The 27904-nt window shown below is 41.2% G+C and overlaps 1 protein-coding gene across 1 annotated transcript in view; it reads right to left on the reverse strand.

Annotated features, from left to right (window-relative positions):
- The window catches only part of HPRT1 (hypoxanthine phosphoribosyltransferase 1), a 42653-nt gene that overhangs the window by 11773 nt on the left and 2976 nt on the right, over positions 1-27904 (reverse strand). The window contains exons 2-4 of the mRNA XM_044234958.1: positions 15849-15955; positions 13365-13548; positions 597-662 (exon numbers count right to left, since the gene is read on the reverse strand). Coding sequence (XP_044090893.1) covers positions 597-662; positions 13365-13548; positions 15849-15955 — 357 coding nt within the window. The remainder of the gene's footprint in view (positions 1-596; positions 663-13364; positions 13549-15848; positions 15956-27904) is intronic.

Raw genomic sequence — 27904 nt, forward strand, 5'->3', positions numbered from 1 at the left:
CCATTATGGTCCGCACCTTACAGAGAGGAGACAGAGGGGTTAAATAATTTGCCCAAGGTCACACAGAAAAAGTTGTGAGCTAGGCTCTAAATCAAAGCCGCCCATCTTGGGGCGCCTGGCTGACTCAGTTGGTAAAGCATGCAACTCTTGATCTTGGGGTCATGAATTTTGAGCCCCACATTGGGGGTAGAATTTACCTAAGGAAAAAAAAAGCTGCCCATCTCTAGAACCCACACTTTCACAACTATCACATGATACCACACTACATGTTTTGTTGTGTGAGTCTACTTTTATAAAGAAGACTGTCTCCCCACCAAAATATATATACTTTTGAAGAATTCCAAATTAGATCGCCACAGAGGAAGACAAGGGTACTTTGTAATACAGACTTGAAGTTTAATGTTGGAGTCTGCTGCCTCTTTGCTGTGTGACCCGGAGAAAGACAGCTAACTGAGGTCGATTCCAAGGGTTAAACAGTCCTTGTTTAAGTGCATAAACAACTTGTGAGCTTCCTCTTAGTGATAAAGCAGAGTGTTACTAATTGACTCTTGGCATGAAGTCAAGAGAACTCTTTTCTTGCCCTTCAAGACACATACCTTTCCAGTCAAAGTTGAGAGATCATCTCCACCAATGACTTTGATGTCCCCTGTTGACTGGTCATTCTAGTAAAAAAAAAAAGATATGTAAGTATCCATGTACATCCTTTTGTGTACACACACACACACACACATCTCAAATTATCAAATGGGAACTAGAAGATTTAAGAAGTTAGCGATCTAATGTCATCGCATTATGATATCTAAATGATACAAACTGTAAGATATGTTTAAAGAAATGAACGACTAGGTAACTTTCAACTAGAGGTTAGTAAAACCTTGAAAGTTCTAATTGACCATTACTGATCTGATGCTCCTCAGAGCCCTAAAAATAGGGCACACAACATTTTCCAGTGGGCACTGTCGTAAGAGCCACCCATCTTCCGTCACGGTCATTTCTGAACCATGAAGTTAGCAGCCTGACCGATGTCTGGTTCTGGCCCTGGACCATTCCCATGAAATCAAGCAAGTTGTCGGTTCTGGTCTGTATCACACTCAAGCCCTCAAAAGTCTGGCCCAGGCCCATGTCATCTTCAGCACAGTCTAGAAAACCAGGTCTGATCAGCAGTCTTTCAAGGCCTACCTCTCAGGCTCCCAGGTTTCTGCTATCACAGAATCCAGGAGAAACCCGCACAGGAATTTCAAAGGGAAAATACTCCGTATCCACCGGAGTGGGTGGTGGTGACAATCATAATTTGGAGCCAACATTGTGCCAGCACAGTAACAGACAAAGAGACCAAGGAACAGAACGGAGCCCGGAAACACACTCAGAAATATCTGAGGATTTAGTATATGATAAAGATGGCATAAGAAGGCAGTAAGGAAAAGATGAATTATTCAACGAAGCAGTTATCCCTTTTGGGAATAAAATAAAGTATGATCCCTACCTCACAGCAGACACAGAAATAAATTCCAGATGGATTAAAATCTAAATGTAAAAAATAAAGCCATAAGCAGACTGGGAGAAAATGCAGAAGTAATATTTTCACATTCTTAGAAAGGGTAAAAACCTAGGCATATCATGAACCCAAACTGAAGGAAAAGATCTGTAACAAATAGTCCTTTGTATACCGGGTTCCAAGACTAAGAAGCCAATAGGAAAAGGAAAAATGAACGCAAGTAGGCAATTCACGGAAAAGAAGGCCAGAACATGGAAATGATATTGATCTGAGAAGCAAACACCAAAACCATGCGGTTCACCCATTCACCCCGGCGAAACTTAAGCCTGATGATGTATGTTGACGACAGTGAGGGGAAACAAGCACTCTTGGTGAGAGAATAATTGGTACAACCTCTTTTTTAAAAGATTTTATTTATTTAACTGAGAGAGAGAGAGAGAGACCGTGAAAGAGGGAACACAATCAGGGGGAGTGGGAGAGGGAGAGGCAGGCCTCCTGCCGAGCAGGGAGCCTGATGCGGGGCTCGATGCGGGGCTGGATCTCAGGACCCCAGGATCATGACCCGAGCCAAAGGCAGACGCCTAACGACTGAGGCACTCAGGCACCCCAAACTGGTACAACCTCTTTTGAAAATGGCACAGCAATAAGCTATTAAAATCGTAAGCATGTGTGCCATTCACCCCGGCGATCCCACTTCCAGGAACCAATGCTATAAAAACCCACAAATATGCGAAGGTACATACAAGGAGGTTCACTGTGTCAACTAGTTATAAAAAAAGAAAACGGGAGACAAGCAACAAGTCTATTAATGGAACCTATTTAAATATGGTTCACCTGCACAAGGCAATATACCACACAGCTATTAAAAAGAATCTGAAATCTTTATACACTGACATGGTCGACAGAATTAAAAACACCAATTAGCAGAGTAATGTGTTGCCTAAGAAACCACTTTTGCCAGGATTTTAAACAGCTTTATACCATCAATTACCTCTGAGTGGTGAAAATGGGGATTACAAGGCTTTTTACTTTTCTATATTTCCATTCTCGTCATACGCTTCGATATACATGTCCATTTTTTATGGAGTGTCGTCTTTGAAAAACACAATCGGGACCAAACTATTCAGTGTTGCAACCTAAACAGATTAAGTGTGACTTCTGATATGAAAAAAAAAACAAAAAAAAACAAAAAAACCTAGCATCTTACTCCTCATCTTAAGGAAATTACAGATACCCTTTATTCTAACTAACTTAAAATCCAGGGTTTCAAACACAGGGAAGTGATTAATAGCAAAAACAAAGATAATAACAAAAACAAAAACAAAAAAAAAAAAACCCCAAACCCAAATACAAAACCTGGAGCTTTCCATGATCGTTGGGTCATAGTAAATGACATACACTGTGTATCAAAGTATATAGTGACATCTTCTGTAGAAGTTTGGTATTACAGTCCAATTCCCAATGACCTTTTTAAAAAAAAAAAGAGAGAGAGAGAGAGAGAGAGAGAGAGGAAGAACTGAAAAGTATGGAGTTACAGAAAAAGCCCTGTGATCCAGAGGCTATGGTGACAGGGTAAGAAAAAAGAATTTCAAGCATGCAAGCTTGCATCCAGATCTCCATACTCCTGTTTGTCTCCAAGATTATTAGCTTGAATCTCTTCTGAGGCCTTTTTTAAAAAATGATTTTATTTATTTATTTATGAGAGAGAGAGAGAGAGAGAGAGCACAGCAAGGGGAAAAGCAGAGGGAGAGGGAGAAGCAGGCTCCCCACTGAGCAGGGAGTCTGACCTGACACGGGGCTCGATCCCAGGACCTAAGCAAAAGGCAGGCCCTTAACTGCTTAACCGACTTAGCCACCCAGGTGTCCCCAGGCGTCCGTCTTCTGAGGCTTCCTTCCACGCGGACCGGTGGAGGCTAATAAAGATTCGCTGAGAAAGACCACTGCAGCCCACTGTGCTAGAATACGAGTCTAAGTGCCCTTCAGCAGAGGCCGACCTCCCTCCGTCCCCAGCGCCCCCTCCCACCTCTCCTGGGTGGGACAAGCTTCCCACTGTCCTCCTGCTTATTACTGAGTGACTCCTATATGCCCCATCTTGAAGGAGACGGTGGGGCTGGCCCAGGAGAGGGGAGAGTTCCTGCCGCCTCCACTGTTCTCCCCTCTTCTCTACCGGCCCATCACCCCCATTCTTCCCAGCCAGAGAGCCCCACCTGGCCTTAACTCAGAGTGTCATTGTCAACTATGCAAAATTCCCAAAGCAGCTCTCTGAGCCTACAGTTCTACCCTTAGCATCTCTGTTTCCATTTGGTCTACCTTTTTTTTTTTCTTGTTTAAGTGTTAAGACTGGCAGTAATGATTTCCAGGTTCTTAAATTCAAGTATAATTAACATACAATGTTGTATTAGTTTCATATGCACACTTACCTTTCTTTTTTGCTTTTGAATATTTTATTTATTTATCAGAGAGAGAGAGAGAGAGAGAGAGGACAAGTGGGGCGGGAAGAGGCAGAGGGTAGAGGCAGAAGCAGGCCTACTGCCGGCTGGGGAGCCCGATGCAGGGCTCGATCCCAGGACCCCGAGCCAAAGTCAGAAGCTCCACTGACTGAGCCACCCAGGTGCCCCCAATGACCTTGCTTGAGTCTGGGAGAAAAGATGAGAATAGGAAGGAACTTTGCTTATTCCTATTTGTCTATGCCTAGGGATTCTGCGACCCTCCAGGCAACAGGACCGCAACGTGGTTTTGGAAAAGAGGAGAGCGCGCTGTGGGAAAAGACACCAGGCGAGGGCTGAGGAAGGCGGGCCTGGGACAAAGTAATCTCCTCCTGCTGAAGAGGATACAGAGGCCCATCCCCAAAGCTGAGCTCCCACAAGGGCTAGGCTAGGACTCGTACTGAGGCAGAAGTCTGGGCTTAGCGCCTCGAAGCTTGCTTGATGCGGGTAACCTGAGGCTGTATCTCCGGAGCCCCAGGACGGAGGGACCGGCAGAAGGAATGACTTCCCCGGTCCGCCACATCCCAAGCATGCTTTCTCTGCACCCCGCATCGCAACTGTCCTCTGTCCTTCTGCTGTTTTCCTGTAGACCCTGATCAAGTGTCAAGAGCAGTGAGAGTATTACAAACACCTGCTTTTACAGGCAGACGGCACCTCAGGTGAGAAGCGGCAGATAGCCAATTTTCTAAAAACAGATGCAGAGAAAAAGAAGTCTGGAAGGATATACACCCAGGGAGTAATCTATTTACCTGTATTTTATGAGTGTTTTGAAAAGAACATGTTGCTTAAAAAAATTTTTTTATCTATTTTTTTCATTTATTTATTTTCAGCATAACAGTATCATTATTTTTTCACCACACCCAGTGCTCCATGCAAGCCGTGCCCTCTATAATACCCACCACCTGGTACCCCGACCTCCCACCCCCCCACCACTTCAAACCCGTCAGATTGTTTTTCAGAGTCCATGGTCTCTCATGATTCACCTCCCCTTCCAATTTACCCCAACTCCCTTCTCCTCTCTAACTCCCCATGTCCTCCATGCTATTTGTTATGCTCCACAAATAAGTGAAACCATATGATAATTGACTCTCTCTGCTTGACTTATTTCACTCAGCATCATCTCTTCCAGTCCCGTCCATGTTGCTACAAAAGTTGGGTATTCGTCCTTTCTGATGGAGGCATAATACTCCATAGTGTATATAGATCACATCTTCCTTATCCATTCATCCGTTGAAGGGCATCTTGGTTCTTTCCACAGTTTGGCGACCGTGGCCATTGCTGCTATAAACATTGGGGTACAGATGGTCCTTCTTTTCACTACATCTGTATCTTTGGGGTAAATACCCAGGAGTGCACTTGCAGGGTCATAGGGAAGCTCTATTTTTAATTTCTTGAGGAATCTCCACACTGTTCTCCAAAGAGGCTGCACCAACTTGCATTCCCACTAACAGTGTAAGAGGGTTCCCCTTTCTCCACATCCTCTCCAACACATGTTGTTTCCTGTCTTGCTAATTTTGGCCATTCTAACTGGTGTAAGGTGGTATCTCAATGAAAGAAATTGAAGAAGACACAAAAAGATGGAAGACCATTCCATGCTCTTGGATTGGAAGAATAAACATTGTTAAAATGTCTATACTGCCTAGAGCAATCTATACTTTTAATGCTATTCCGATCAAAATTCCACCGGTATTCCTCAAAGAGCTGGAGCAAATAATCCTAAAATTTGTATGGAATCAGAAGAGACCCCGAATTGCTAGGGAAATGCTGAAAAACAAAAATAAAACTGGGGGCATCATGTTACCTGATTTCAAGCTTTACTACAAAGCTGTGATCACCAAGACAGCATGGTACTGGCATAAAAACAGACACATAGACCAGTGGAACAGAGTAGAGAGCCCAGATATGGACCCTCAACTCTATGGTCAAATAATCTTCGACAAAACGGGAAAAAATATACAGTGGAAAAAAGACAGTCTCTTCAATAAATGGTGCTGGGAAAACTGGGCAGCTATATGTAGAAGAATGAAACTCGACCATTCCCTTACACCATACACAAAGATAAACTCAAAATGGATAAAAGACCTCAATGTGAGACAGGAATCCATCAGAATCCTAGAGGAGAACATAGGCAGTAATCTCTTCGATATCAGCCACAGCAACTTCTTTCAAGATATGTCTCCAAAGGCAAAGGAAACAAAAGTGAAGATGAACTTTTGGGACTTCATCAAAATCAAAAGCTTCTGCACAGCAAAGGAAACAGTCAAGAAAAAAAGAGGCAACCCACGGAATGGGAGAAGATATTTGCAAATGACAGTACAGACAAAAGGTTGATATCCAGGATCTATAAAGAACTCCTCAAACTCAACACACACAAAATAGACAATCATATCAAAAAATGGGCAGAAGATATGAACAGACACTTCTCCAATGAAGACATACAAATGGCTATCAGACACATGAAAAAATGTTAGTCATCACTAGCCATCAGGGAGATTCAAATTAAAACTACATTGAGATATTTTTATCTATTTTACCTATTTATTATTTTATCTATTTATTATATTTATCTAACTATTATCACCAGTTAAAAAAAATGATGCTAATAGTTGAGGGGCACCTGGCTGGCTCAGTGGGGAGAATGTGTGAGTCCTGATCTTGGGATGCTGAGCGCAAGTCCTACGTTGGGCCTAGCGCTTACTTAAAAAATACAAATAGTGAAGAGAAGGGGCACATCACCCCCATGTTCATAGCAGCAGTGTCCACAATAGCTGAACTGTGAAGGAGCCAAGATGCCCTTCAACGAGCTGATGGATAAAGATGTGGTCCATATACACTATGGAATATTACACAGCCGTCAGAAAGGATGAATACCCAATTTTTGCATCGACATGGGACAGGACTGGAGGAGATTATGTTGAGGGAAGTAAGTCAAGCGGAGAGAGTCAATTACCATATGGTTTCACTCATATGTGGAACGTAAGGAATAACATGGAGGACATTAGAAGGAAGGGAAAAATGAACGGGGGGATCAGAGGGGAAGACAAACCATCAGAGACTGTGGACTCTGAGAAACCAACTGAGAGTCTCAGAAGGGAGGGGGTACAGGGATGGGGTAACCGGGTAATGGGTACTAAGGGGGGCACGTGTGGTGATGAGCACAGGGTGTTAAACACACTTAATGAATCACTAAACACTACATCAAAAACTAAAGATGTACTATATGCTGGCTAACTGAACATAATAAAAAATAAATAAAAAATAAATTTTAAAATAATGCTCATGAAGCAGGGCCCTCAGGTCATCTACTAGACCCACGCACTGTCCACTACAGTGGCCCATTAAGCACATGTGCAAATTACAGCTAACCCTTGAACGTCACGGGTCTCAACTGCACAGGCCACTTACACATGGATTTTTTTGGATAAATACGAATAGCACGGTCAATGTGTTTTCTCTTCCTTATGGTTTCCTTAATAATATTTTCTTTTCTCAAGCTTCCTTTATTATAAAAATATAATATATGATGCAAATACAAAATACGTGTTCACTGTTTCTATTATTAGTGAGGCTTCTGGCAAACAGCAGGCTATCAGTAGTTAAGTTGTGAGGGAGTCAAAAGTTACACAAGAATTTTCAACTGTGCAGGGGGGTTGGTGCCCCAACCCCTGTACTATTCACCACCACAGAAAGTTCTATTGGTCAGCGCTGCTCTAATCAAATCGAAGACACCGTTTAGCACAACATACTAGAAAGAATTGAGTCAGTGGTGGTATTTAATACCTAGAGGTTCGCTTCAGAAGTTACTGCACCCAATATTCATGCTTTTCATTCCAGGACTGGTTTGGGACTAGGATCTGATAAAATAAACATGTTCAATGGAACTACTTGGCATGGCTTTGTATACAGCAGAGGATCAATATGTGCTTCCTGAGTGAATTAACCAATGTCCTTAAATTTCCTAATACAAAATTTCTGGTTCCCAAAACCAAACTTGAACATTACCTTTATTTTCTAAGAAACAGGGTGTCTATATAATACCTCGGCCGACATCAAAGTAAAAACCCACCGGAAATAGCTACAGAGCATACTTCTGACACCAGTTCTGTTACGGTTTCCTTCTATTAGAGATGGTGCGCATCCCTGCTCCCTCCCATTTAAACTGAACAAATTCTTTCCCCCACACCTGTCTATGGTCTTAATTTAATAAGCAGGAAAGAGACATAAATCATTCCACTTGAGAGATATATATATATATATGCACACACACGTGCGCGCACACACACACACATATGGAAGGGGGAGGGAGATTAGTTTTACAGAAGATAAGCTTTACTAGTAGTCAACATCCAAATGGCACATTTACATTTAACTTCAACCGTTTCTAGAGGAAAAAGCAGACCTTAAAGCAAGGACTAAATCCACATGAACGAAAGGTCAGACAGACTGAAAGCTACTGGCCTCTCTTCTTATAAGAGATACTTTAAGAAACTACTCCAGTACTTTCTGTATTTTTCTTTAACCAAGTTCACTCAAATTACTATTAGGTAATTTACATCTTTGATATACTAAACAGTTCAGTCAAGCTACTAACCATGCAACCTCCAAGATCAAGACTGAATTATAGCTCTATGCACCCTGTGACCACAACTGAGGGGGAAAAAAATCCCACAATGGGCCAGATGAATTGTTTGCAGAGAGAACTTCTGACTAGGAGGGGCACCTAGGTGGCACAGTTAGTTTACTGTGTGACTCTTGTTTTCGGTTCAGGTCAGGATCTCCAGGTCATGAGACCAAGTCCCACCACGTGGGGCTCCATGCTGGGCGTGGAGCCTGCTTGAGATTCCCTCTCTAGACTCTGCCCCTCTCCACCCTTCCCTCTCAAAAACAAAAACAAAACAACCACTCCTGACTAGTAGAAAATGAAGAAATAAAATAAAGAACGTATTACAGGGCTCGAGTCAGTTCTAAGTTTTCCCAAGACTCTGAGTTCTGCAGAGTGAAAGGCGTGGATTCCAATCAAAGACCTGTATGATCTTTGGCGAGTCACTTCACCCCTCTGAGCCTCCCTGTTCTCAAATATATGTGGAGATAATAATTCAGAACACAAAAGTTTTCTGCAAGCTATCAAATTCTAAGATCAATTTCATTTTCATGTAAGCCGCTCTGTCTGGACACACAGTAAATCAGGCTCATTTTCCCTTTGCTTAAGGCCCACACGGAAGTATTGCCACAAAACATTTACTTGCCTGGTAATTTTTCCTCCTGAGGCTTCATCTTTTTAAGATGAAATAAAATTGGTAAGAAAAAATTTCCTACAAAATTGAACTCACAAGAAAGAAAATGCATTTGCATATTTATCAAATTATTTCATTTTTCCGAATGTCACAGAGCCTTAGAGACAGAACATCTCATTGTTTAAGATGCACACTCATATTTTAATACCCCTGTAGTCAATATATCACAACTGACATCAACTTACAATGTAACCAACAGCGTCTTCTTTCTTAGCAGTACAAAAAACAGAGTTAAGTCTCAACATCAGTGTTATCTTAAGAGTTTGAATGAAATACAATATTTGGAATGCCTGGCAACTTCCCACTGAGGCACTGAGCAAATAAAATCCTACCCAGCTACTCTGATCAGGAGTATGTAAACTATGTGGGGCGCCTGGGTGGCTCAGTGGGTTAAGCGCCCACCTTTGGCTCAGGTCATGATCTCAGGGTCTGGGACCAAGTCCTACATTGGGCTCCCTCCTCAGCAGAGCCTGCTTCTCTGCTTTCCTCTGCCACGCCTCCCCTGCTCCTTCTCTCTCCCTCTCAAATAAATAAAATCTTATGTAAACTATGACATGTATGTGAAAATAAAATATTAGAAATAAAAGTGGTAGTAGAATTCAGGGTGACTTTAATTCCTTCATGTCTTTATTTCCTGTGGTGGTATGCTTTTCTTATTAATAAACATGTATTCTTGGGGCACCTGGGTGGCTCAGTGGGTTCAAGTCTCTGTCTTTGGCTCAGGTCATGATCCCAGGGTCCTGGGATGGAGCCCCGTATCAGACTCTCTGCTCAGCAGGGAGCCTGCTTCCTTCTCTCTCTCTCTCTCTGCCTGCCTCTCTGCCTACTTGTAATCTCTGTCTGTCAAATAAAATAAATAAAATCTACAAAAAACCACGTCTTCTTTAATCAAAATATGCAATTTTTATTTTGAAGGAAAATCAGATGGGGTGTGTTGATACTATTAGGGTTCTTTATATATTCCAGAAACATTTAATAGTTCATGGAGCATTTCTCTAGGATTAGTACAGATCAGTTAATGTTTAATTCACTATTCTAAACTGGGGAAAATCAGCACATGAAACTATACTGACATCCATGTTATTAATGCTGCCACAATTTTAAATTTCCATCTTATGATTTTATCCAATTAGGTTGTCTAGTTTTTTATATGTACATGAATATCTTCCATGACAAGCTGGTGAATTATTAAATAGGGCAGAAATGTTACTTCAAATCAACAGTAAACATACAAATTTAATTTCTACTGTTTAGTAGTAAATCCACACAATTTCACATAAAACAGAACAGATAATATTTTTCTCTATGTAAAAACTAACTAAAAACTTGCTTGGCTTATGTTTAAGATTTCACTCTTTTTATCAGCTGAGGAGTGCAGCTTAATAATCCTCTAAAATCTAAAACTAATAGAAAAAAACCTAACAGTAGAAAATGGTATTACAGGGTCAAACTGTTTCTACAGCTTCAATTTGTTCTTGTAAGAATAAAATATTTTTTAAAGATTTTTAAAAATTTATTTGACAGACAGAGATCACAAGTAGGCGGAGAAGCAGGCAGAGAGAGAGGGGAGGAAGCAGGCTCCCTGCTGAGCAGAGAGCCCAATGTGGGGCTCGATCCCAGGACCCTGGGATCATGACCTGAGCTGAAGGCAGAGGCCTAACTCGCTGAGCCACCCAGGCGCCCCTAAAATACTTTTAAAAAGAAAATACTAACATTAAACTCCCCTCTTTTTTTTACAAGTCTTCTTTTCAAAGAAAAAACATTCTATGCATATCCCAGAAGAAAGGAAATCCAAGAAATAAAGTAACAAAACTGATTTTCATGTGTGTATGGTGTGGAGGGGGGAACTTATGGAGATCAAAAAAACAAGATGGGATAGGGAGGGAGACAAACCATAAGTGACTCTTAATCTCACGAAACAAACTGTGGGTTGCTGGGGGGAGGGGGTTGGGAGAAGGGGGGTAGGGTTATGGACATTGGGGAGGGTATGTGCTTTTGGGTAAATTGGAAGGGGAGATGAACCATGAGAGACTATGGACTCTGAAAAACAATCTGAGGGGTTTGAAGTGGCGGGGGGGTGGGAGGTTGGGGTACCAGGTGGTGGGTATTATAGAGGGCACAGCTTGCATGGAGCACTGGGTGTGGTGAAAAAATAATGAATACTGTTTTTCTGAAAATAAATAAATTGAAAAAAAAATTCAAAAAAAAAGAAGTCATACCACAGTCTGAAAGTACATGTTTTGACTCTAAGCCAACAAGGCACAAAGGCTGGGTACCTACACCTGCCAGCAGCTACTACTGACTAGAATTAAATCTTAGTGTAAACCAGCTCACTCACTCGCTCACTAACTTCTGGTGAGAGGAAATCCAAGCCCTGTAATTAAACAATTCTCTAATTCATTTTAGACCCCATCAAGTTACACGGAGCTTGTGCGTATGAAGCAATGTCATGGCATATGAGCACAGTGGGGCTCCAGGGGAAAGGGACAGTGTCTTCAGTGGTTCTGCAGTCACCCGTAGGACTGACGAAAAACGTGGAAAAGGTCAAACACTTGGGTCAAATAGATGATTAACTGGGGGAATGAGGGTGAAAGTTAATGTAGATAAGTGGTCTTATTCTCAGGGAAAACATAAACAGAAGGCCAGTTTCTACAGGGATGCAGGACACAGATTCATGAAACCACAAACAGCAGACATTTATTCTAATCTTTGAAGAAGGCAAGAGAAACCCCACTTTGAAGGAAAACAGTAACTCAAGCAACCAGAAGCAAACCACAGCACGAACTCACAAAAATCAAACATCCACGTGACCAAAGAAAACTACGAATGATGAACTCCACGTGTAGAGATCACCAATTCTGGCTCGTCCCTGGGCCAATACCGCTCATTATGTCAGTATCGTGAAGCCATCTGAGCCGGAGGGACACGGGCAGGGGGACCCGAACCCCCTCCTGCCGCCTTTCTAGGAAACAACCACGGACCCACCTTCTTCATCAGACTCGGCTGCAAATGACTTACTGCTCCCCACCAAACCAATCCAGCGCCACAGAAGCTATCTGCCAATGGTAAGTATAATTGCACTGCTGGGTATTGACCCCAAAGATACAGAGGTAGGGAAAAGAAGGCCATCTGTACCCCAAAGTTCATAGCAGCAATGGCCACAGTCGCCAAACTGTGGAAAGAGCTAAGATGCCCTTCAACAGACAAATGGATAAGGAAGATGTGGGCTGTATATACAATGGAATATTACGCAGCCTTCAGAAAGGATGAATACCCAACTTCTGTATCAGCATGGACGGGACTGGAGGAGATTATGCTGAGTGAAGTCAGTCAAGCAGAGAGAGTCAATTATCATATGGTTTCACTTACTTGTGGAGCATAAGGAATAACACGGAGGACATTGGGAGAAGGACAGGAGAAGGGAGTTGGGGGAAATCGGAGGGGGAGACAAACCATGAGACACTGTGGACTCTAAGAAACAAACTGAGGGTTTTGGGGGGGGTGGGTAGTTGGGTGAGCCTGGTGCTGGGTATTAAGAGGGACACATATTGCATGGAGCACTGGGTGTGGTGCTCCCAACAATGAATCTTGGAACACTGAAAAAAAGAAAAGAAAAGAAAAAAGAAGAAAAAAATCTCCCAGGTCCCAAGGGCAACTCCTCAAAAGGGGTTTTCAAAAAATCCAAGAAACCAAACCAAACCAAAAACTCTTTAAAATAAGTGGATAGCCTCCAGGGTGACTAGCCTCCAGGGTGACTAGTTTGAAAAAGATAATATTCACCTGGATATAAAGTAGTAGAGAAGATACTAGAAAATCTCACTGTAACCAAGAGAAATGAATATGTAACTTTAAGTTTGTAGAGCTTCAAAAGCATACAGTAAAACCTACCGTGGCCATGCTTTTCAAAAAACATGTATACATTTATGTATAGGTACATGTATGTATATAAACATGTATATGTACATATATGTATATAAAATGTACAGGTATATAATACACATATATACACATACACATTTTTAAAATTTTTTATTTAAAATTTTAGTTAGCACACCATATGACACTGGTTTCAGGAGCAGATATACTTACACAGTAGCTCTTCAGTCTGATGAAATCTACAGTCATGGGAATAGATCCATCACTATTTCTGTTCAGTGCTTTGATATAATCCAGCAGGTCAGCAAAGAATTTATAACCTCCCTTGAGCACACAGAGGGCTACGATGTGATGGCCTCCCATTTCCTTCATCACATCTCGCGCAAGCCGCTCGGTCCTACGGAAATAAAACCAGGGATTTAAGAGAAATGAACTTTAAAAAATTTTTTTTTATTTTTTAAATTAATATATAATGTATTATTAGCCCCAGGGGTACAGGTCTGTGAATCGCCAGGTTTACACACTTCACAGCACTCACCAGAGCACATCTCCTCCCCAATGTCCGTAACCCCAACCCCTCTCCCGACCTCCAGCCCCGCCCCCCCAACCTTCAGTTTGTTTTGTGAGATTAAGAGTCTCTTACGGTTTGTCTCCCTCCCGATCCCATCTTGTTTCATTTATTTCTTTCCTACCCACCGAACGCCCTACATTGCCTCTCAACTTCCTCATATCAGGGAGATCGTAAGATAATTGTTCTCTGATTAACTTAAGAGAAATTAACTTTAAGAAATATAATTAGCTTTATAATAAACATCTCCCTTAGGCATTAAACCTCCGCAAAACACATCCTTTGCCCCTCATGAGTTATACTCTTGCTTCAAAAAAGTGAAAAAAAAAACTTTAAAATCTTCAAAAAACATATACACTGTAACACCTAACATAAATTATTAAAATACCATTTCCACCTATCAGACTGACAAATTCTGACTAAATAAAATTTCCCTGATTTATAGAGAATATTGTAAGACATTGTTAAAAAAAATAAAGAGAGAGAGAGAGAGAGAGCACTCTCATATAACACTAGGAGTAAAAATTATAGTAACTTTTTGGGATAACCTGGCAGTATGAAAATATTCAATAAATACCTTCCCCCTAACCCAGAATTTCCCCATGGATCAAGCCGAAGCAAGTGCCCAAACGTGTGTAAGAGGACGTTTCCTTCTAGTGTGGTCTGTAAAAGCAAAATAATGGAGACATCTTGCATGTCCATCAATAAAGGACGGCTTAAATCAATTACAGTACAGTCAGAAAATGGACTGTTACGCAACTTTCAAAATACATGAGATAGCTCTAAGTATACTAACATGAAAAAATGTTCAATAAATTTCAGACCCGTATGATAGCACATTCCTATGTGTTAAAATGAAACACAGCTGATGCCTGAACAACACAGGTTTGAACTGTCCAAGTCCCCTTATACAGGGATTTTTCAAAAATAAATACAGTACTATCAGTGTATTTTCTCTTCCTTATTATTTTCTTAAAAACATATTCTTGGGGCACCTGGGTGGCTCAGTGGGTTAAAGCCTCTGCCTTCAGGGACGCCTGGGTGGCTTAGTTGATTCAGATGCTGCCTTCGGCTCAGGTCATGATCCCAGGGTCCTGGGATCGAGTCCCACATCAGGCTCCTTGCTCAGCGGGGAGCCTGCTTCTCTCTCTGCCTCTGCCTGCCACTCTGTCAGCTTGTGTTCTCCCTCTCTCTCTCTCTCTCTCTGACAAATAAATAAATAAAATCTTAAAAAAAAAAAAAAGCCTCTGCCGTCAGCTCAGGTCATGATCCCGGGGTCCTGGGATCGAGCCACACATTGGGCTCTCTGCTCCGTGGGGAGCCTTCTTTCTCCTCTCTCTCTACCTACTTGTGATCTCTGTCAAATAAATAAATAAAATATTTCATAAAAAATATTCTTTTCTCTAGCTTACTTGATTGTAAGAATATATATATAACATATAAAGTATGTGTTAATCAACTTTATGTTATCGGTGAGCCTTCTGGTCCACAGGTGGCTACTAGTAAGTTAAGTTTTGGGGAGAGTCAAGAGTTTACTGCACGTACATTCGCCTACAGTGTATGTGCATAACCTGTGTGTAGGCAAGGACTGTGCACGGGGCGCTGAGAGGAGAGAACCCTGTTCTTCTCATTCATAGCCTCAATCCTTAGAATATTTTGCAACACACATGTATTGATACTGTGATCTGAAAATCAAAAACAAACTGGCCAGACACACAAGGCAAGCATTTAAATACCAAGTTAGGTATTTCACGGCAATTCAGTTAAGGAGCAATTTGCAAGCTAGATGCATATATGAATCAACCTAGGACCTCCCCTTCATGTGATTTAGCCCCAACCCATCACCCTGCTCAAGGTTGAGTAATCAAAGACTGCAGTTCATTCCTCCAATCTCCCTTTGCTGTTTACTTTGTTCTACTCCATACAGACTCCCAGGATACCATGACTTACGCTGGGTAATTAGTAAGCTCTCCTCGGACCTTGTTTGTAAAGAGGGCTCTAAAATACAAAACATCTTTTACTTGACACGCTGGCCTAGTTTATGTTCAAATATCAACTACTTAAAACAGTTGCTGACACTTGAAATTACTGTAAGGAAAAAAAACCCCAAAACTGAAGATCTTACTAACCTGTCCATAATTAGTCCATGAGGAATAAACACCTTTTCCAAATCCTCAGCGTAATGATGAGGTATACAGAATAAATCTAGGTCATAACCTGGTTCATCATCACTAATCTGAAAAAGAAACAGAACTATTTCAGTGGCAGCATTACAAGATTGACCTCAGATATTAAAAAACCGTAGCTTGAAAGAAAAATTCAGGTATGACAAATCGAGAACTTTCTGTAACTTGTAGGTATGATTATGAATTAGAGTTATACATAAGAAACAAACTGTATGCTTTAGAGATGAACAGTTAAGACTGGAGACATAAAAAGACAGGACATGAACTTTCCTTCAGTTCAGAAACGAGAAAACAAAACACTTTAAAGAGTGAAGACAAATGTGGCAAAATCCTGGTAACATTTTAAACTGGGGTGATGAGCATATGGGGGTTCATTATTCTGTTCTCTCCACTTTTGAGTATGTTTGAAATTTTAGTAAAAAAAGAAACCTTAAATACACTGTAGAAAAAATTTTTTAACACACTGTAGTCTAACAAGCTAAAATGTCACACTGAACAAAAATTGCTGTTCCTCACCCCAATTCCAAACAGCCTCTCTCACCTCACAGCAGGGGGGGAAATCACCTAAAAAGCTAAGTGATTTCTTAAGCACCCAAACTCTTAGAAGTCTGAGACTGTTATAATCAATTCATGACGTGCCTTCACAGCAGACACTGCAAGGTTGAGGAGAACCATATAGTGGCTTTCTTTGTACGCCGAGTACCCAGCACACAAAATATTTAATAATACTGATGTTGTGGTACCTGTGGTGGTAAAGTGTACTGTGATTATAATTTTATAAATATTATATATACCTATGCATACGGAAAAAAATATAAAAACATCATAAAAATGATCTCAGGGAGAAGAGTTATAATGATTTTACTTCTTTATACTGTATATTCCAAATTTTCTTCAACTGTATATTCCAAATTTTCTTCACTGAGTATATATTGCTTTTTTAAAAAATTCAGTAGTCTTTCTTAGAAATTTGTGGAGGCGCCTGGCGGGCTCAGTCAGTTAATCGTCTGCCTTCGGCTCAGGTCATGTTCGCAGGGTCCTGGGATCAGGCCCCCCATGGGGCTCTCTGCTCAGCGGGAAGCCTGCTTCTCCCTCCCCCACTGCCTGCTGCTCCCCCTACTTGTGCTCCCTCTCTCTCCAGTGAATGAATAAAATCTTTTAAAAAATAAAAAGGTTCCCTCTGTATCCCTCTGTCCTCCCCTGTTCACTGTCTTTCCTCTTTCTCTAGAAAGAAAAAAGAAAAAGAAATTATTTGTGGTATTAGGTGCGCTTTTTCCATGCATATAAAAAGCATGGGAAAATTTTTAAAGAGTCAAACAAAATCTACAAACAAAAGCTGTAATACAACAAAATAAAGAAGTGAGGAGGGGAAGGGGGAAGGAAGGAGAGGAGGAAAGGAAGGGATGAAAGCAGAAAGGGTGGTTATGGAGGAGTGTATACCCAACAGTGGCCAACTATAAAGGGATACTAGCTGCACCACACACTATTTTTTGTAAGATTTCATTTATTTATTTGAGAGAGAAAGCGAGAGAGCACAAGCAGGGGGAGGGGCAACGGGAAAGGGAGAAGCAAGACACCCCGCTGAGCAGGGAGCCTGACACAGGACTCGATCCCAGGCCCGCGGGATCATGACCTGAGCCGAAGGCAGACGCTTCACCGACTGAGCCCCCAACCCCACCGAGGCCCCCCGTGCACTGCACACTTTAATACTGACGTGGCCTTTTTTTCTCACTGTCAATTTCACTTTTTTTTTATCATCGTTGATCTGTAATTCCCCCTTGCCATGAAGGTTAAAATTCATTCAAAGAAATAAACTAGAATATTAATACTCTCCTTCACATGGTATTCAAGACTAAATAGCTTCCAAATCACATTCAAGAAGTTGATGACAGGACTGTTTGGGCAGTTTTCAGGAAATATTGGTCAAACCACAATTATATCTCATGTGTCAGCTGGTATGGACTGAGCACCATTCTGTCAGCACTGTTAGGTGCTTACGGACCGGTGACTTGGCTTTCGATACATTTTTAAAGCATGTCTTTAAGATTTATAGTGTTATTCGCAGAATTCCTAATTGTATTCTGACGAATGTGTGGTTCACGCTGTCTCTTTTTCAGTCCCGAGAGCTGTTCTGGGTTCTGCAGGTGTGGGCGGAGCTGTAGGTATTGTCTGGTCCGCGGTGGGTCATCCCTTCCGCCTGCACATGGGGCTGGCGGGACGCAGGGAGGCCCATGACCCCGCAGCAGGGTAGGGCAAGGGCACTCACTTGGCTGCCAGTCTGAGAGCGGTTGGAAGTCATTACTGGTTTTTCAACAAACATGTATTACTTTCATACGCAGCAAGAAAAATTCTGTTTTGGTACGGGGAAGAAAAGATTATGCCAGAGAGCCTCTAAGGTAAATGCTAACCTGTCTGCTAAACGTTCCCATCATGCGTATCTCAGAACACAGTCACTACAAAAAGAATGGAAACGGGACATTGGTCACCTCCAGGAGTTTTCCAAGAACACTCTCTATAACAAGCAGTATTCCTTTTATAAATTTTATAAACTGAAATTTAGTTCAGGTTTTGGGAAAAGACAGACCTTGCTAGATCGTGTAGGATAAGAAGATAAATATTCAAGTCTGGCTCATCAGAATATATCTGCTATTACCTGACAAGAATGAAAATGTACCAACCATTTCACTAAAAAGATCCAGAGCACCAAAAAAAAAAAAAAAGGGCTTCCCTGAGGCTTACTCACCACCTCCTCCCAGTCGCTCACTGCTTCTGCACAAGCATAACCAGGGACCCACCCAGGACTCTTTGAAATTATGTAACACTTGGAAAAGACTACAGCTTCTGCAAAAGTGGCTCAGGCCCTAGCTACAGGTTTTACATGCAGCCCAAGAACTTTAAGAGTCTGGTTTGTCTCAATCAAAGCCAAGGTGACTTTTGCCCAGAGTTCATCCCAGACGTGCGGTCGGCTATACACAGAACAGCTGGAATGTATGCCAAAATACGAATTCTATCTCTGTCAAAACACCAAATTAATATCTAATTCAAAAGTTTTTATTTTCAATCAATGCTATTAGATTCATATATCACATATAATGTCAAAGAGCTGCAACAGTTTTAAAAAAAAAACTTTATTTTTAAGATTTTATTTGTTTGACACAGAGAGAGAGAGAAAAAACACAAGCAGGGGGAGCAGCAGTCAGAGGCAGAAGCAGACTCCCCGCTGAGCAGGGAGCCCGACGAGGGAATGATCCCAGGACCCTGAGTTCGTGACCTGAGCCAAAGGCAGAATCACATCGGTAGGGGAAAGGATAAAACCCATATGACAATTTCAACAGACACAGAAAAAGCATCTGACAAAATACCACATCCATTAATGATAAAATTCCTCAACAAAACAGATTTAGAGGGAACATACATCAACATAACAAAGACCATAGATGAAAAACCCACAGCCAACACCACACTCAATGGTGAAAAACTGAGAACTTTTCCCCCTGAGATCATAAACAAGACAAAATGTCCTCCCTCTCACCACTGAAAGTCTGAGCTGCAGCAACCAGACAAGGAAAAGGAATAAAAGGATCCAAACTGGTAAGGAAGTAGTAAAACCTTCACTATTTGCGAATGACATGATACTATATATAGAAAACCCTAAAGACTCCACCAAAAAACAACTAAAACTGACCTTACCTTTAGTAAGGTTGCAGGATACAAAGTGCAGAAATGTGCAGAGATCCACTACATTTTTATACACAAATAATGAAGCAACAGAAAGAGAAATTAAGAAAGCAATCCCATTTACAGGTGCACCAAAAGTAATAAAACACCTAGGAATAATCTTAACCAAGGAGGTGAAAAGGTCTGCACTCCGAAAACCACAAAACACTGATGAAAGAAACTGAAGACAATACAAACAAATGGAAAGATGGTCCATGCTCATGGATTGGAAGAACACTTACTGTTAAAATGTCCATAACTACCCAAAGCAACCTACATATTTAATGCAATCCCTATTGAAATACCAACAGCATTTTTCACAGAACTAGAACAAACTATCCTAAAATCGACATGGAACCACTAAAGACCCTGAAGAGCCAAAACAATCTTGAAAAAATAAACAAACAGGGACACCTGGGTGGCTCAATCAGTTAAGCTTTTGCCTCTTGATTTCCGCTCAGGTCACAATTTCAGGGTTGTGAGATTGAGCCACACATGGCACTCAGTGCTGGGTGTGGAGCCTACTTAAGAGCATTCTGTCCCTCTGCCCCTCCCCCATTCTCTCTCTCTCAAAAAAGAGGAGAAAAAGGAAGCTGGAGGTATCACAATTCCAGATTTCAAATTATACTACGAAGCTGAAGTAATCAAAACAGTAAGGTACTGGCACAAAAATAGAACAGAACAGGATGGAAAACCCAGAAACAAATCCACAGTTATATGGTCAACCTTCAGCACAGCAGGAAAGAAAATACCCAGTGGGAAAAAGATAGTCTCTTCAACAAGTTGCTGTCTAGTTGGGAAAACTAGACAGCAACATGCAAAAGAATTAAACTGGACCACCTGACTATACCATTCACAAAAATAAAATCAAAATGGATTAAAGACCTAAATGTGAGATCTGAAACCATAAAAATCCTAGACAAGAACACAGACATTAACATAGGCCATAGCAACATTTTTCTAGATATGTGTCCTAAGGCAAAGGAAGGAAAAGCGAAAATAAACTATTGGGACTGCATCAAAATAAAAAGCTCCTGCTCAACAAAGGAAACAATCAACAAAACTAAAAGACAACAGACAGAATGGGAGAAGATATTTGCAAATGACATATCCAATAAAGGATAGTATCCAAAATATATAAAGAATGTATCCAACTCAACACCCAAATACAAAGGATCCAATTTAAAAATGGGCCAAAGACATGAACAGACATTTCTCCAAAGAAGATATCCAAATGGCCAACAGATGCACAAAAAGATGTTCAACATCACTCATCATCAGGGAAATGCAAGTCAAAATTATAATGAGATACCACCTCACGCCCATCAGGATGATGAAACTCAAAACAACACAAGAAACAATAGGGGATGGTGAGGATGTAGAGGAAGGAGAACCCTCTTGCACCATGGGTGGGAATGCAAGCTGTTGCAGTCACTGTGGAAGACAGTATGGAGGGTCCTCAGAAAAGTTAAAAACAGAGCTATCCTGTGATCTAGCAACCACACTACTGGGTATTTACCCAAAGAATACAAAAATACTAATTCAAAGGAATATATGCACCCCCATGTTTATGGACGCATGATTTACAACAGCCAAATTATGGCAACAGCCCAACTGTCCAGACTAATGAACAGATAAAGAAGGTATGTTGTACATATACATGGTGGAATATTATTCAGCCATAAAAAAGAATGAAATCTTGCCGTGTGCAACAACATGGATAGAGTCCTAGAGTATATGCCAAGTGAAATAAGTCAGAGAAAGACAAGTATCATTATGATTTCACTCATATGTGGAATTTAAGAAAAGAAAGAAGAATGCGAGACAAACCAAGAAACAGACTGTTTACTATAGAGAGCAAATCGATGGTTACCAGAGGGGAAGTGAGTGGGGGGAGCATAAGGGAAATAGGTGATAAAGATTAAGAGTACACCTAAGTGATGAGCACTGAGTTACATATAGAATTATTGTTAAATCGCTATATTGTACACCTGAAACTAACATAACACTGTATGTTAATTATACTGAATTAAAATTTTACAGATTTTTATTCATGAGAGAGCGAGCGTGCCAGTGGGAGAGCATGAGTGGCAGGAGTGGCAGAGAGAGAAGCAGGCTCCCCACTGACCAGGGAGCCCAATGTGGGGCCAGATCCCGGGACTCCAGGAACATGACCTGAGCCAAAGGCAGACACTTAACTGACTGAGCCACCCAGGTGCACTATACTGGAATTAAAATTTAAAAACAATAAAAATTTTAAAAATGGTTGATTTGTTCTTTCAAGCATCAAAAAAATGTTAATGTAATTCTTCCCAGAAAAGGCAAAAAGAAATTCTTAAAACTTGCACTGCTCGAAGGTTTCCCAATTAATACGTGGCATTTGTGATCAATTAAAGAAGATCAAGATATCCACTGATCTATTTGACAAAACTGGAACCTGGGGATCTTAGCTAAGGGATGTGATCATAATTTTGGGCCTAATACTTTTTTCTTTGGTTGTCAAATGAACCTTTACTGAAGTTTTCCTCTATAGTTTTTTTTTTTAAATTAACATGTATTATTAGTTTCAGGGGTACAGGTTATCAGTCTTACACAATTCACAGTGCTCCCCATAGCACATATCCTCCCCAGTGTCTGTTACCCAGCCCCCCTCCATCTTCCCACTCCCCTCCCCTCCAGCAACTCTCAATTTGTTTCCTGAGATTAAAAGTCTCTTATGGTTTGTCTCCCTCACTGGTTTCATTATGTTTCATTTTTTCCTCTCTTCCCTTATGATCCTCTGCCTTGTTTCTTCACTTGATCTTAGTCAAAAGGCCGAGAAGTGATCTCTGCCTTGTTTCTTAAATCCCACACATCAGCGAGGTCATATAACTATCTTTCTCTGATTGACTTATTTTGCTTAGCATAATACCCTCTGAGTTCCATCCACTCTTTGCAAAAGGCAAGATTTCATTTTTTTGATGGCTGCATAATATTCCATCACACCCCCCCCACACACACACACATCTTTATCCATTCATTTGTCAACAGACATCTGGGCTCTTTCCATAGTTTGGCTATTGTGGATATTGCTGCTATAAACTTTGGGGGCCCGTGCCCCTTCAGATCACTACATTTATGTCTTTGGGGTAAATACCCAGTAGTACAATTGCAGGGTCATAGGGCGCTCTATTTTCAACTTTTTGAGGAACTACTTTTCCATCTGCTGATGCATGGACCATTTGCTGCCCATCATGATCCCCCGCGACCATACCACAAGCCCCCATACCAACCCGTGGATAGACTCTAACTGCGGCACAGCCCGCTGCCACATTCCAGCAGGAAGCAACCAGAGCAGTCATCGCCCGGATTCCCTAACGGCAGTTAAGGTTACTATCCCAGGGGGAATGAGAGAAGGACAGGCGGGGCTAGGTAGGAAGAGATAGGTAGGTGGCTAAGTGATCAGGCACACAGAAATCACCAAAAAATGTGGAGGTGTGAGAAGACCAGAGATAAGGGGACAAATAGGGCAATCATGCCCGAGGTGTGCCACCATGCCCTAGGGTGCCAGGTGAGTGGGGTGGGTGGGTCTTTATGGTAATCACCTGTGACCAACAAAGTATAACTAGCCCCTCATAGAAGGTGTTATCCACAGAGATGTTAAAAGGATTTAAGTTCCCTGGTTAGCTTTCCATAAAAGACCAACCCTTAAGGCAACGCTGTGGACCTGCTCACTCCTTAAGAGCTTTTTCCGTTATCCTCACTTAATAAACTTCCATCGCTTTACTCACAAAACAAAACAAAACAAAACCAACCAAAAAACTTGCATTGTTTAAGGTACTCAAGGCATGAATTCACAACAAATAAATGGGGGTATATTTAGGGGGGTCATCACTTGAGAAATATGTGATTGGCCATAGCAGTTGTCAGAACTGAGCAACAGGTATATGGGGGTTATGCTATTATGTCTACTTGTAGATATTTCAAATATGAAGTTAAATGCAGAGCAATATGTAAATGATGACAAGGCACAAACGTCACTTTTCCCAGTTTTACATTTAATGAAAGTCCAAGTCTTTTAAATCCATATAAAATGACCAAATATTAGGATACTAATTTTAAAATGGTGATGACCTTATCCAGAACGTGAATTCTTATTACTAATACTCAAATCTTTATTGAGAACCTACTATGTTGTACATACTGTAGAGGATTAGATAAATCTTCAGCTTCCTTCAGAGAGTTGACATGTACGTGAATAACGTACGCGGTAAGGTGCTATGGAAAAGAAATAGGGGATGTGTGGCGGGGGTTTAGGAGACCAGCCAACCTCTCAGAGGCCTCATTTGCACCTGGATCACTGAGAAGAAATAAACTAAGACACAATTCACTAAACAGGAACTTGTTTTTAATCATCCCAAACACCCAAGCTTCACATTCAACTCGTCCAACAACCTCGATCTCCACAAGACCTAGACAGAAATGTACTTGGTGGCCTTTAATCTTATTAGCCCTTATCAGTCCCATCTGATATTGCTTAATGTCTACTATTAACCTCATCTGATACGGATTACTTAACAATCCAGTGGCTGCTTTGATAGGAAGGGATTGCAATATATAAAATTACATCAAAATGCATTTAACATCCACTTTGAGAAAGGTACTGTGCAATAGATTTTGTAGGGGGAGCTGAAGATGATTTTAAATTTAGAGCCCTAAATTTAAATTTAGTTATAACTTTTATATCATAAATTAATTATAACTTATAATAATTTATCATAATTTATAATTATATCATAATTATAATTTATCATTATAAACTTAGAGTTTATAATCTAGGTGAAAAGACATACGTACACACACACAATTATACAGCACAATTAAGCTTCTCATTTCTACCTGAATCTAATCTGGCAAGCCAATAACCATTGATTATCAAAAGCAAATTGGAAGGGGAGGTGAACCATGAGAGACTATGGACTCTGAAAAACAGTCTGACGGGTTTGAAGTGGCGGGGGGGTGGGAGGTTGGGGTACCAGGTGGTGGGTATTATAGAGGGCACGGCTTGCATGGAGCACTGGGTGTGGTGAAAAAATAATGAATAATGTTTTCCTGAAAATAAATAAATTGGAAAAAAAAATAGTATAGAAAAAAAAAAAAGCACTTACACATACACTAAAGGCAAACCAGGAACCCAGCACAATGACTCCCCCTAAAGCACCAACGGGCTTAGTCGTTATATTCCACTGCCTAGGTTGTAAACTGGGTAGACTGGCATGTCTCTGATACTTAATTAGCACAGCCTTCTAAACCAACCAGGCAATAGTTGATTATGAATGTGTAACATTTCTGTATGAATGGAAATCCCATCTGTTTCATGTTTGGTAACTTGGAGTTGCATGTCCAAGCACGAGGCTACCACTGACACCTTCTACAACAGCTGTATTAGTCGCCTGGAGCTGCTGTAACAAAATACCACCATCTGGGTGGCTTAAACAGCAGGAATTTATTTCCTCCAGTTCTGGAGGCTTCCTTCTGGAAGTCCAAGATCAAGATGCCAGCAAAGCGGGTTTCATTCTGAGGCCTCTCCTCTTGGCTTTTAAGCAGCTGCTTTCTCCTATGTGCACAGTGGAGGGTGGGGGAGGGGGCTCTTTGAGGTCTTTTCTTAAAAGAACAGGGTCCCAACCTCATGACCTCATCTACTCCTAATGACCATCCAAACGCCCCATCACCAAATACCACACACTGGCAGTTAGGCTTCAACAGAGGAATTTGGGCAGGAGTGGCTCCTCTTCAGTCTGTCACAAGCACCTGACATAAATGGCTAAAGAAGATCACGAAGAAGGTTCTAGATGGCTCCGGGGAGAGCCCAACCCCCAAATATTTGGGGAGCACTTTGGAAGGGCAAGAAGTGGTAAACAATGTTAGTGTATGTGCTGCCAGAAGGGGGCACAGGAAGCAGTAAACAAATGAAAATGGTTTCTCTCCAGACCCACTGTTCCCACTATGGCCATATCTGGCTGAACTGGAAATCAAAGAATAGGTTACTAATAGCTCTGAGTTATTTACCATTTAACTCAGTTCAGAAATCTACACATCTCCTCTGAGCTTCAGAACACAACTCTCAAATTCTATCTATCTATAAATATACTTGTTAATGGTAAACGCTACACAGGTGCTTTCATTAATATGTAAGACTACCAGAAAATGTAACATTAGCATTTGTAACATTTGTCCAGAAGGTCAATACTTTCGCTATCACAGACTGCCAAAATGATTTTCCTTCCCCATAAAACTGGCATCACAAATTCTTAGTAATTAATGTGTGCACATCTGTAGTAACGGTTTCCACAATGAAAATTTTTTGTGGTTTACACGTAAGATTTCTAATTACAAAAATATTATTATCTAAAATTACAGCAGGCAAGGAAATTACCTCAACCTGAGGTAGCAGGAGCAACATCAATTCATCATCTGTGACCAGGATTGCTTAAGCCTTTTTGTGGTCAAAATATAGCAATACTCATGGGTCCAGACAAGACCGAACAGAAGTGAATCGCAAAATGAGCTTAAAATATGAGTTCAAAGATGTACAGTAATAGACAAAATATATTTTACTTATTCCTAGTAACCAACAACAATCCCAAGCTTCTAGAATGGGCAGGAATTGCTAGGTAGCATATTTCTACCTTTTACAGTCAGATACTTCAAAATTCTTTTTTTGGGGGGGCGCCTGGGTAGCTCAGTGGGTTAAGCCTCTGCCTTGGGCTCAGGTTGTGATCTCAGGGTCCTGGGATCGAGCCCCACATTGGGCTCTCTGCACAGCGGGGAGCCTGCTTCCCCCTCTCTCTCTGCCTGCCTCTCTGCCTACTTGTAATCTCTGTCTGACTTATGATCTCTGTCTGTGAAATAAATAAAAAAAATCTTTTTTAAAAAAATTATTTATTTTTTTAAAAGATTTTTATTTATCTATTTGACAGAGAGAGATCACAAGTCAGACAGAGATTACAAGGACCCTGGGATCATGACCTGAGCGGAAGGCAGAGGCTTTAACCCACTGAGCCACCCAGGTGCTCCCACTTTAAAATTCTTAAAGAAAACTCAAACAAAGGGGTGCCTGGGTGCCTGGGTGTCTCGGTCGGTTAAGCGTCTACCTTCGGGTCATGATCCCAGGGTCCTGGGATGGAGCCCAGTATTGGGCTCCCTGCTCCATGGGCAGCCTGCTTCTCCCTCTCCCAGTCCCCCTGCTTGTGTTCCTGCTCTTGCTATCTTTCTCTCTGTCAAATAAATAAATAAAATCTCCCAAAAAACCTGGAAAATAATATCAAACTTCTTTTAAACCTTTTTTTTGAAAAACTTATTTTTTTATTTATTTTGATAGAGATCACAAGTAGGCAGAGAGGCAGGCAGAGAAAGAAGGAAGCAGACTCCCTGCTGAGCAGACAGCCTGACTCGAAGCTAGATCCCAGAACCCTGACATCATGACCTGAGCCGAAGGCAGACGCTTAGCCCACTGAGCTACCCAGGTGCCCCAAAAGTATTAAAATTCTTAAAAAAATATCACCAGGGAGGGTATGTGCTATGTTAAGTGCTGTTAAATGGGTAAGTCTGATGTCTCACAGACCTGTACCCCTGGGGAAAATAATACATTATGTTACTAAAAATAGTAAGTTAAAACCAAAACCAACCAAACAAAAAAACACCGAAGCAGAGAATATGCCATCCCCTTGGGATAATTTGTGATAACCTGGGGAATCATAAAATGAAATTATGGATCACTGATGCACTTAATTCTTAATGTGAAAGTAATTTAAGCTAGCAGTATGTTCATCTTCCAATTTAATATCAGTCTTACAAATAAACTACATATATAAATTGTTTGCCTTCCCTTCCAGGGGTTAAAGAATTAAAAGGTTTCTAAGAATTGAAGGATTGTAAGAATTAAAATCAGGGGCACCTGGGTGGCTCAGTGGGTTAAAGCCTCTGCCTTCAGCTCAGGTCATGATCTCAGGGTCCTGGGATCGGAGCCCAGCATCGAGCTCTCTGTTCAGCAGGGAGCCTGCTTCCCTTTCTCTCTCTCTCTGCCTGCCTCTCTGCCTACTTGTGATCTCTCTCTCTGTCAAATAAATAAAAATAAAAATCTTAAAAAAAAAGAATTAGAATCAGCATTCTTTTTAAGATTTTTAAAATTTATTTCAGGAGAGGGCAAAGAGGGAGAATCCCCAGACTCCCCACTGAGCGGAGAGCCCAATGTCGGGCTCAATTCCAAGACCCTGAGATCACCACCTGAGCGGAAATCAAGA

Source organism: Neovison vison, chromosome X, assembly GCF_020171115.1.
Source record: "Neovison vison isolate M4711 chromosome X, ASM_NN_V1, whole genome shotgun sequence".
In the NCBI taxonomy this organism is placed as follows: domain Eukaryota; kingdom Metazoa; phylum Chordata; class Mammalia; order Carnivora; family Mustelidae; genus Neogale; species Neogale vison.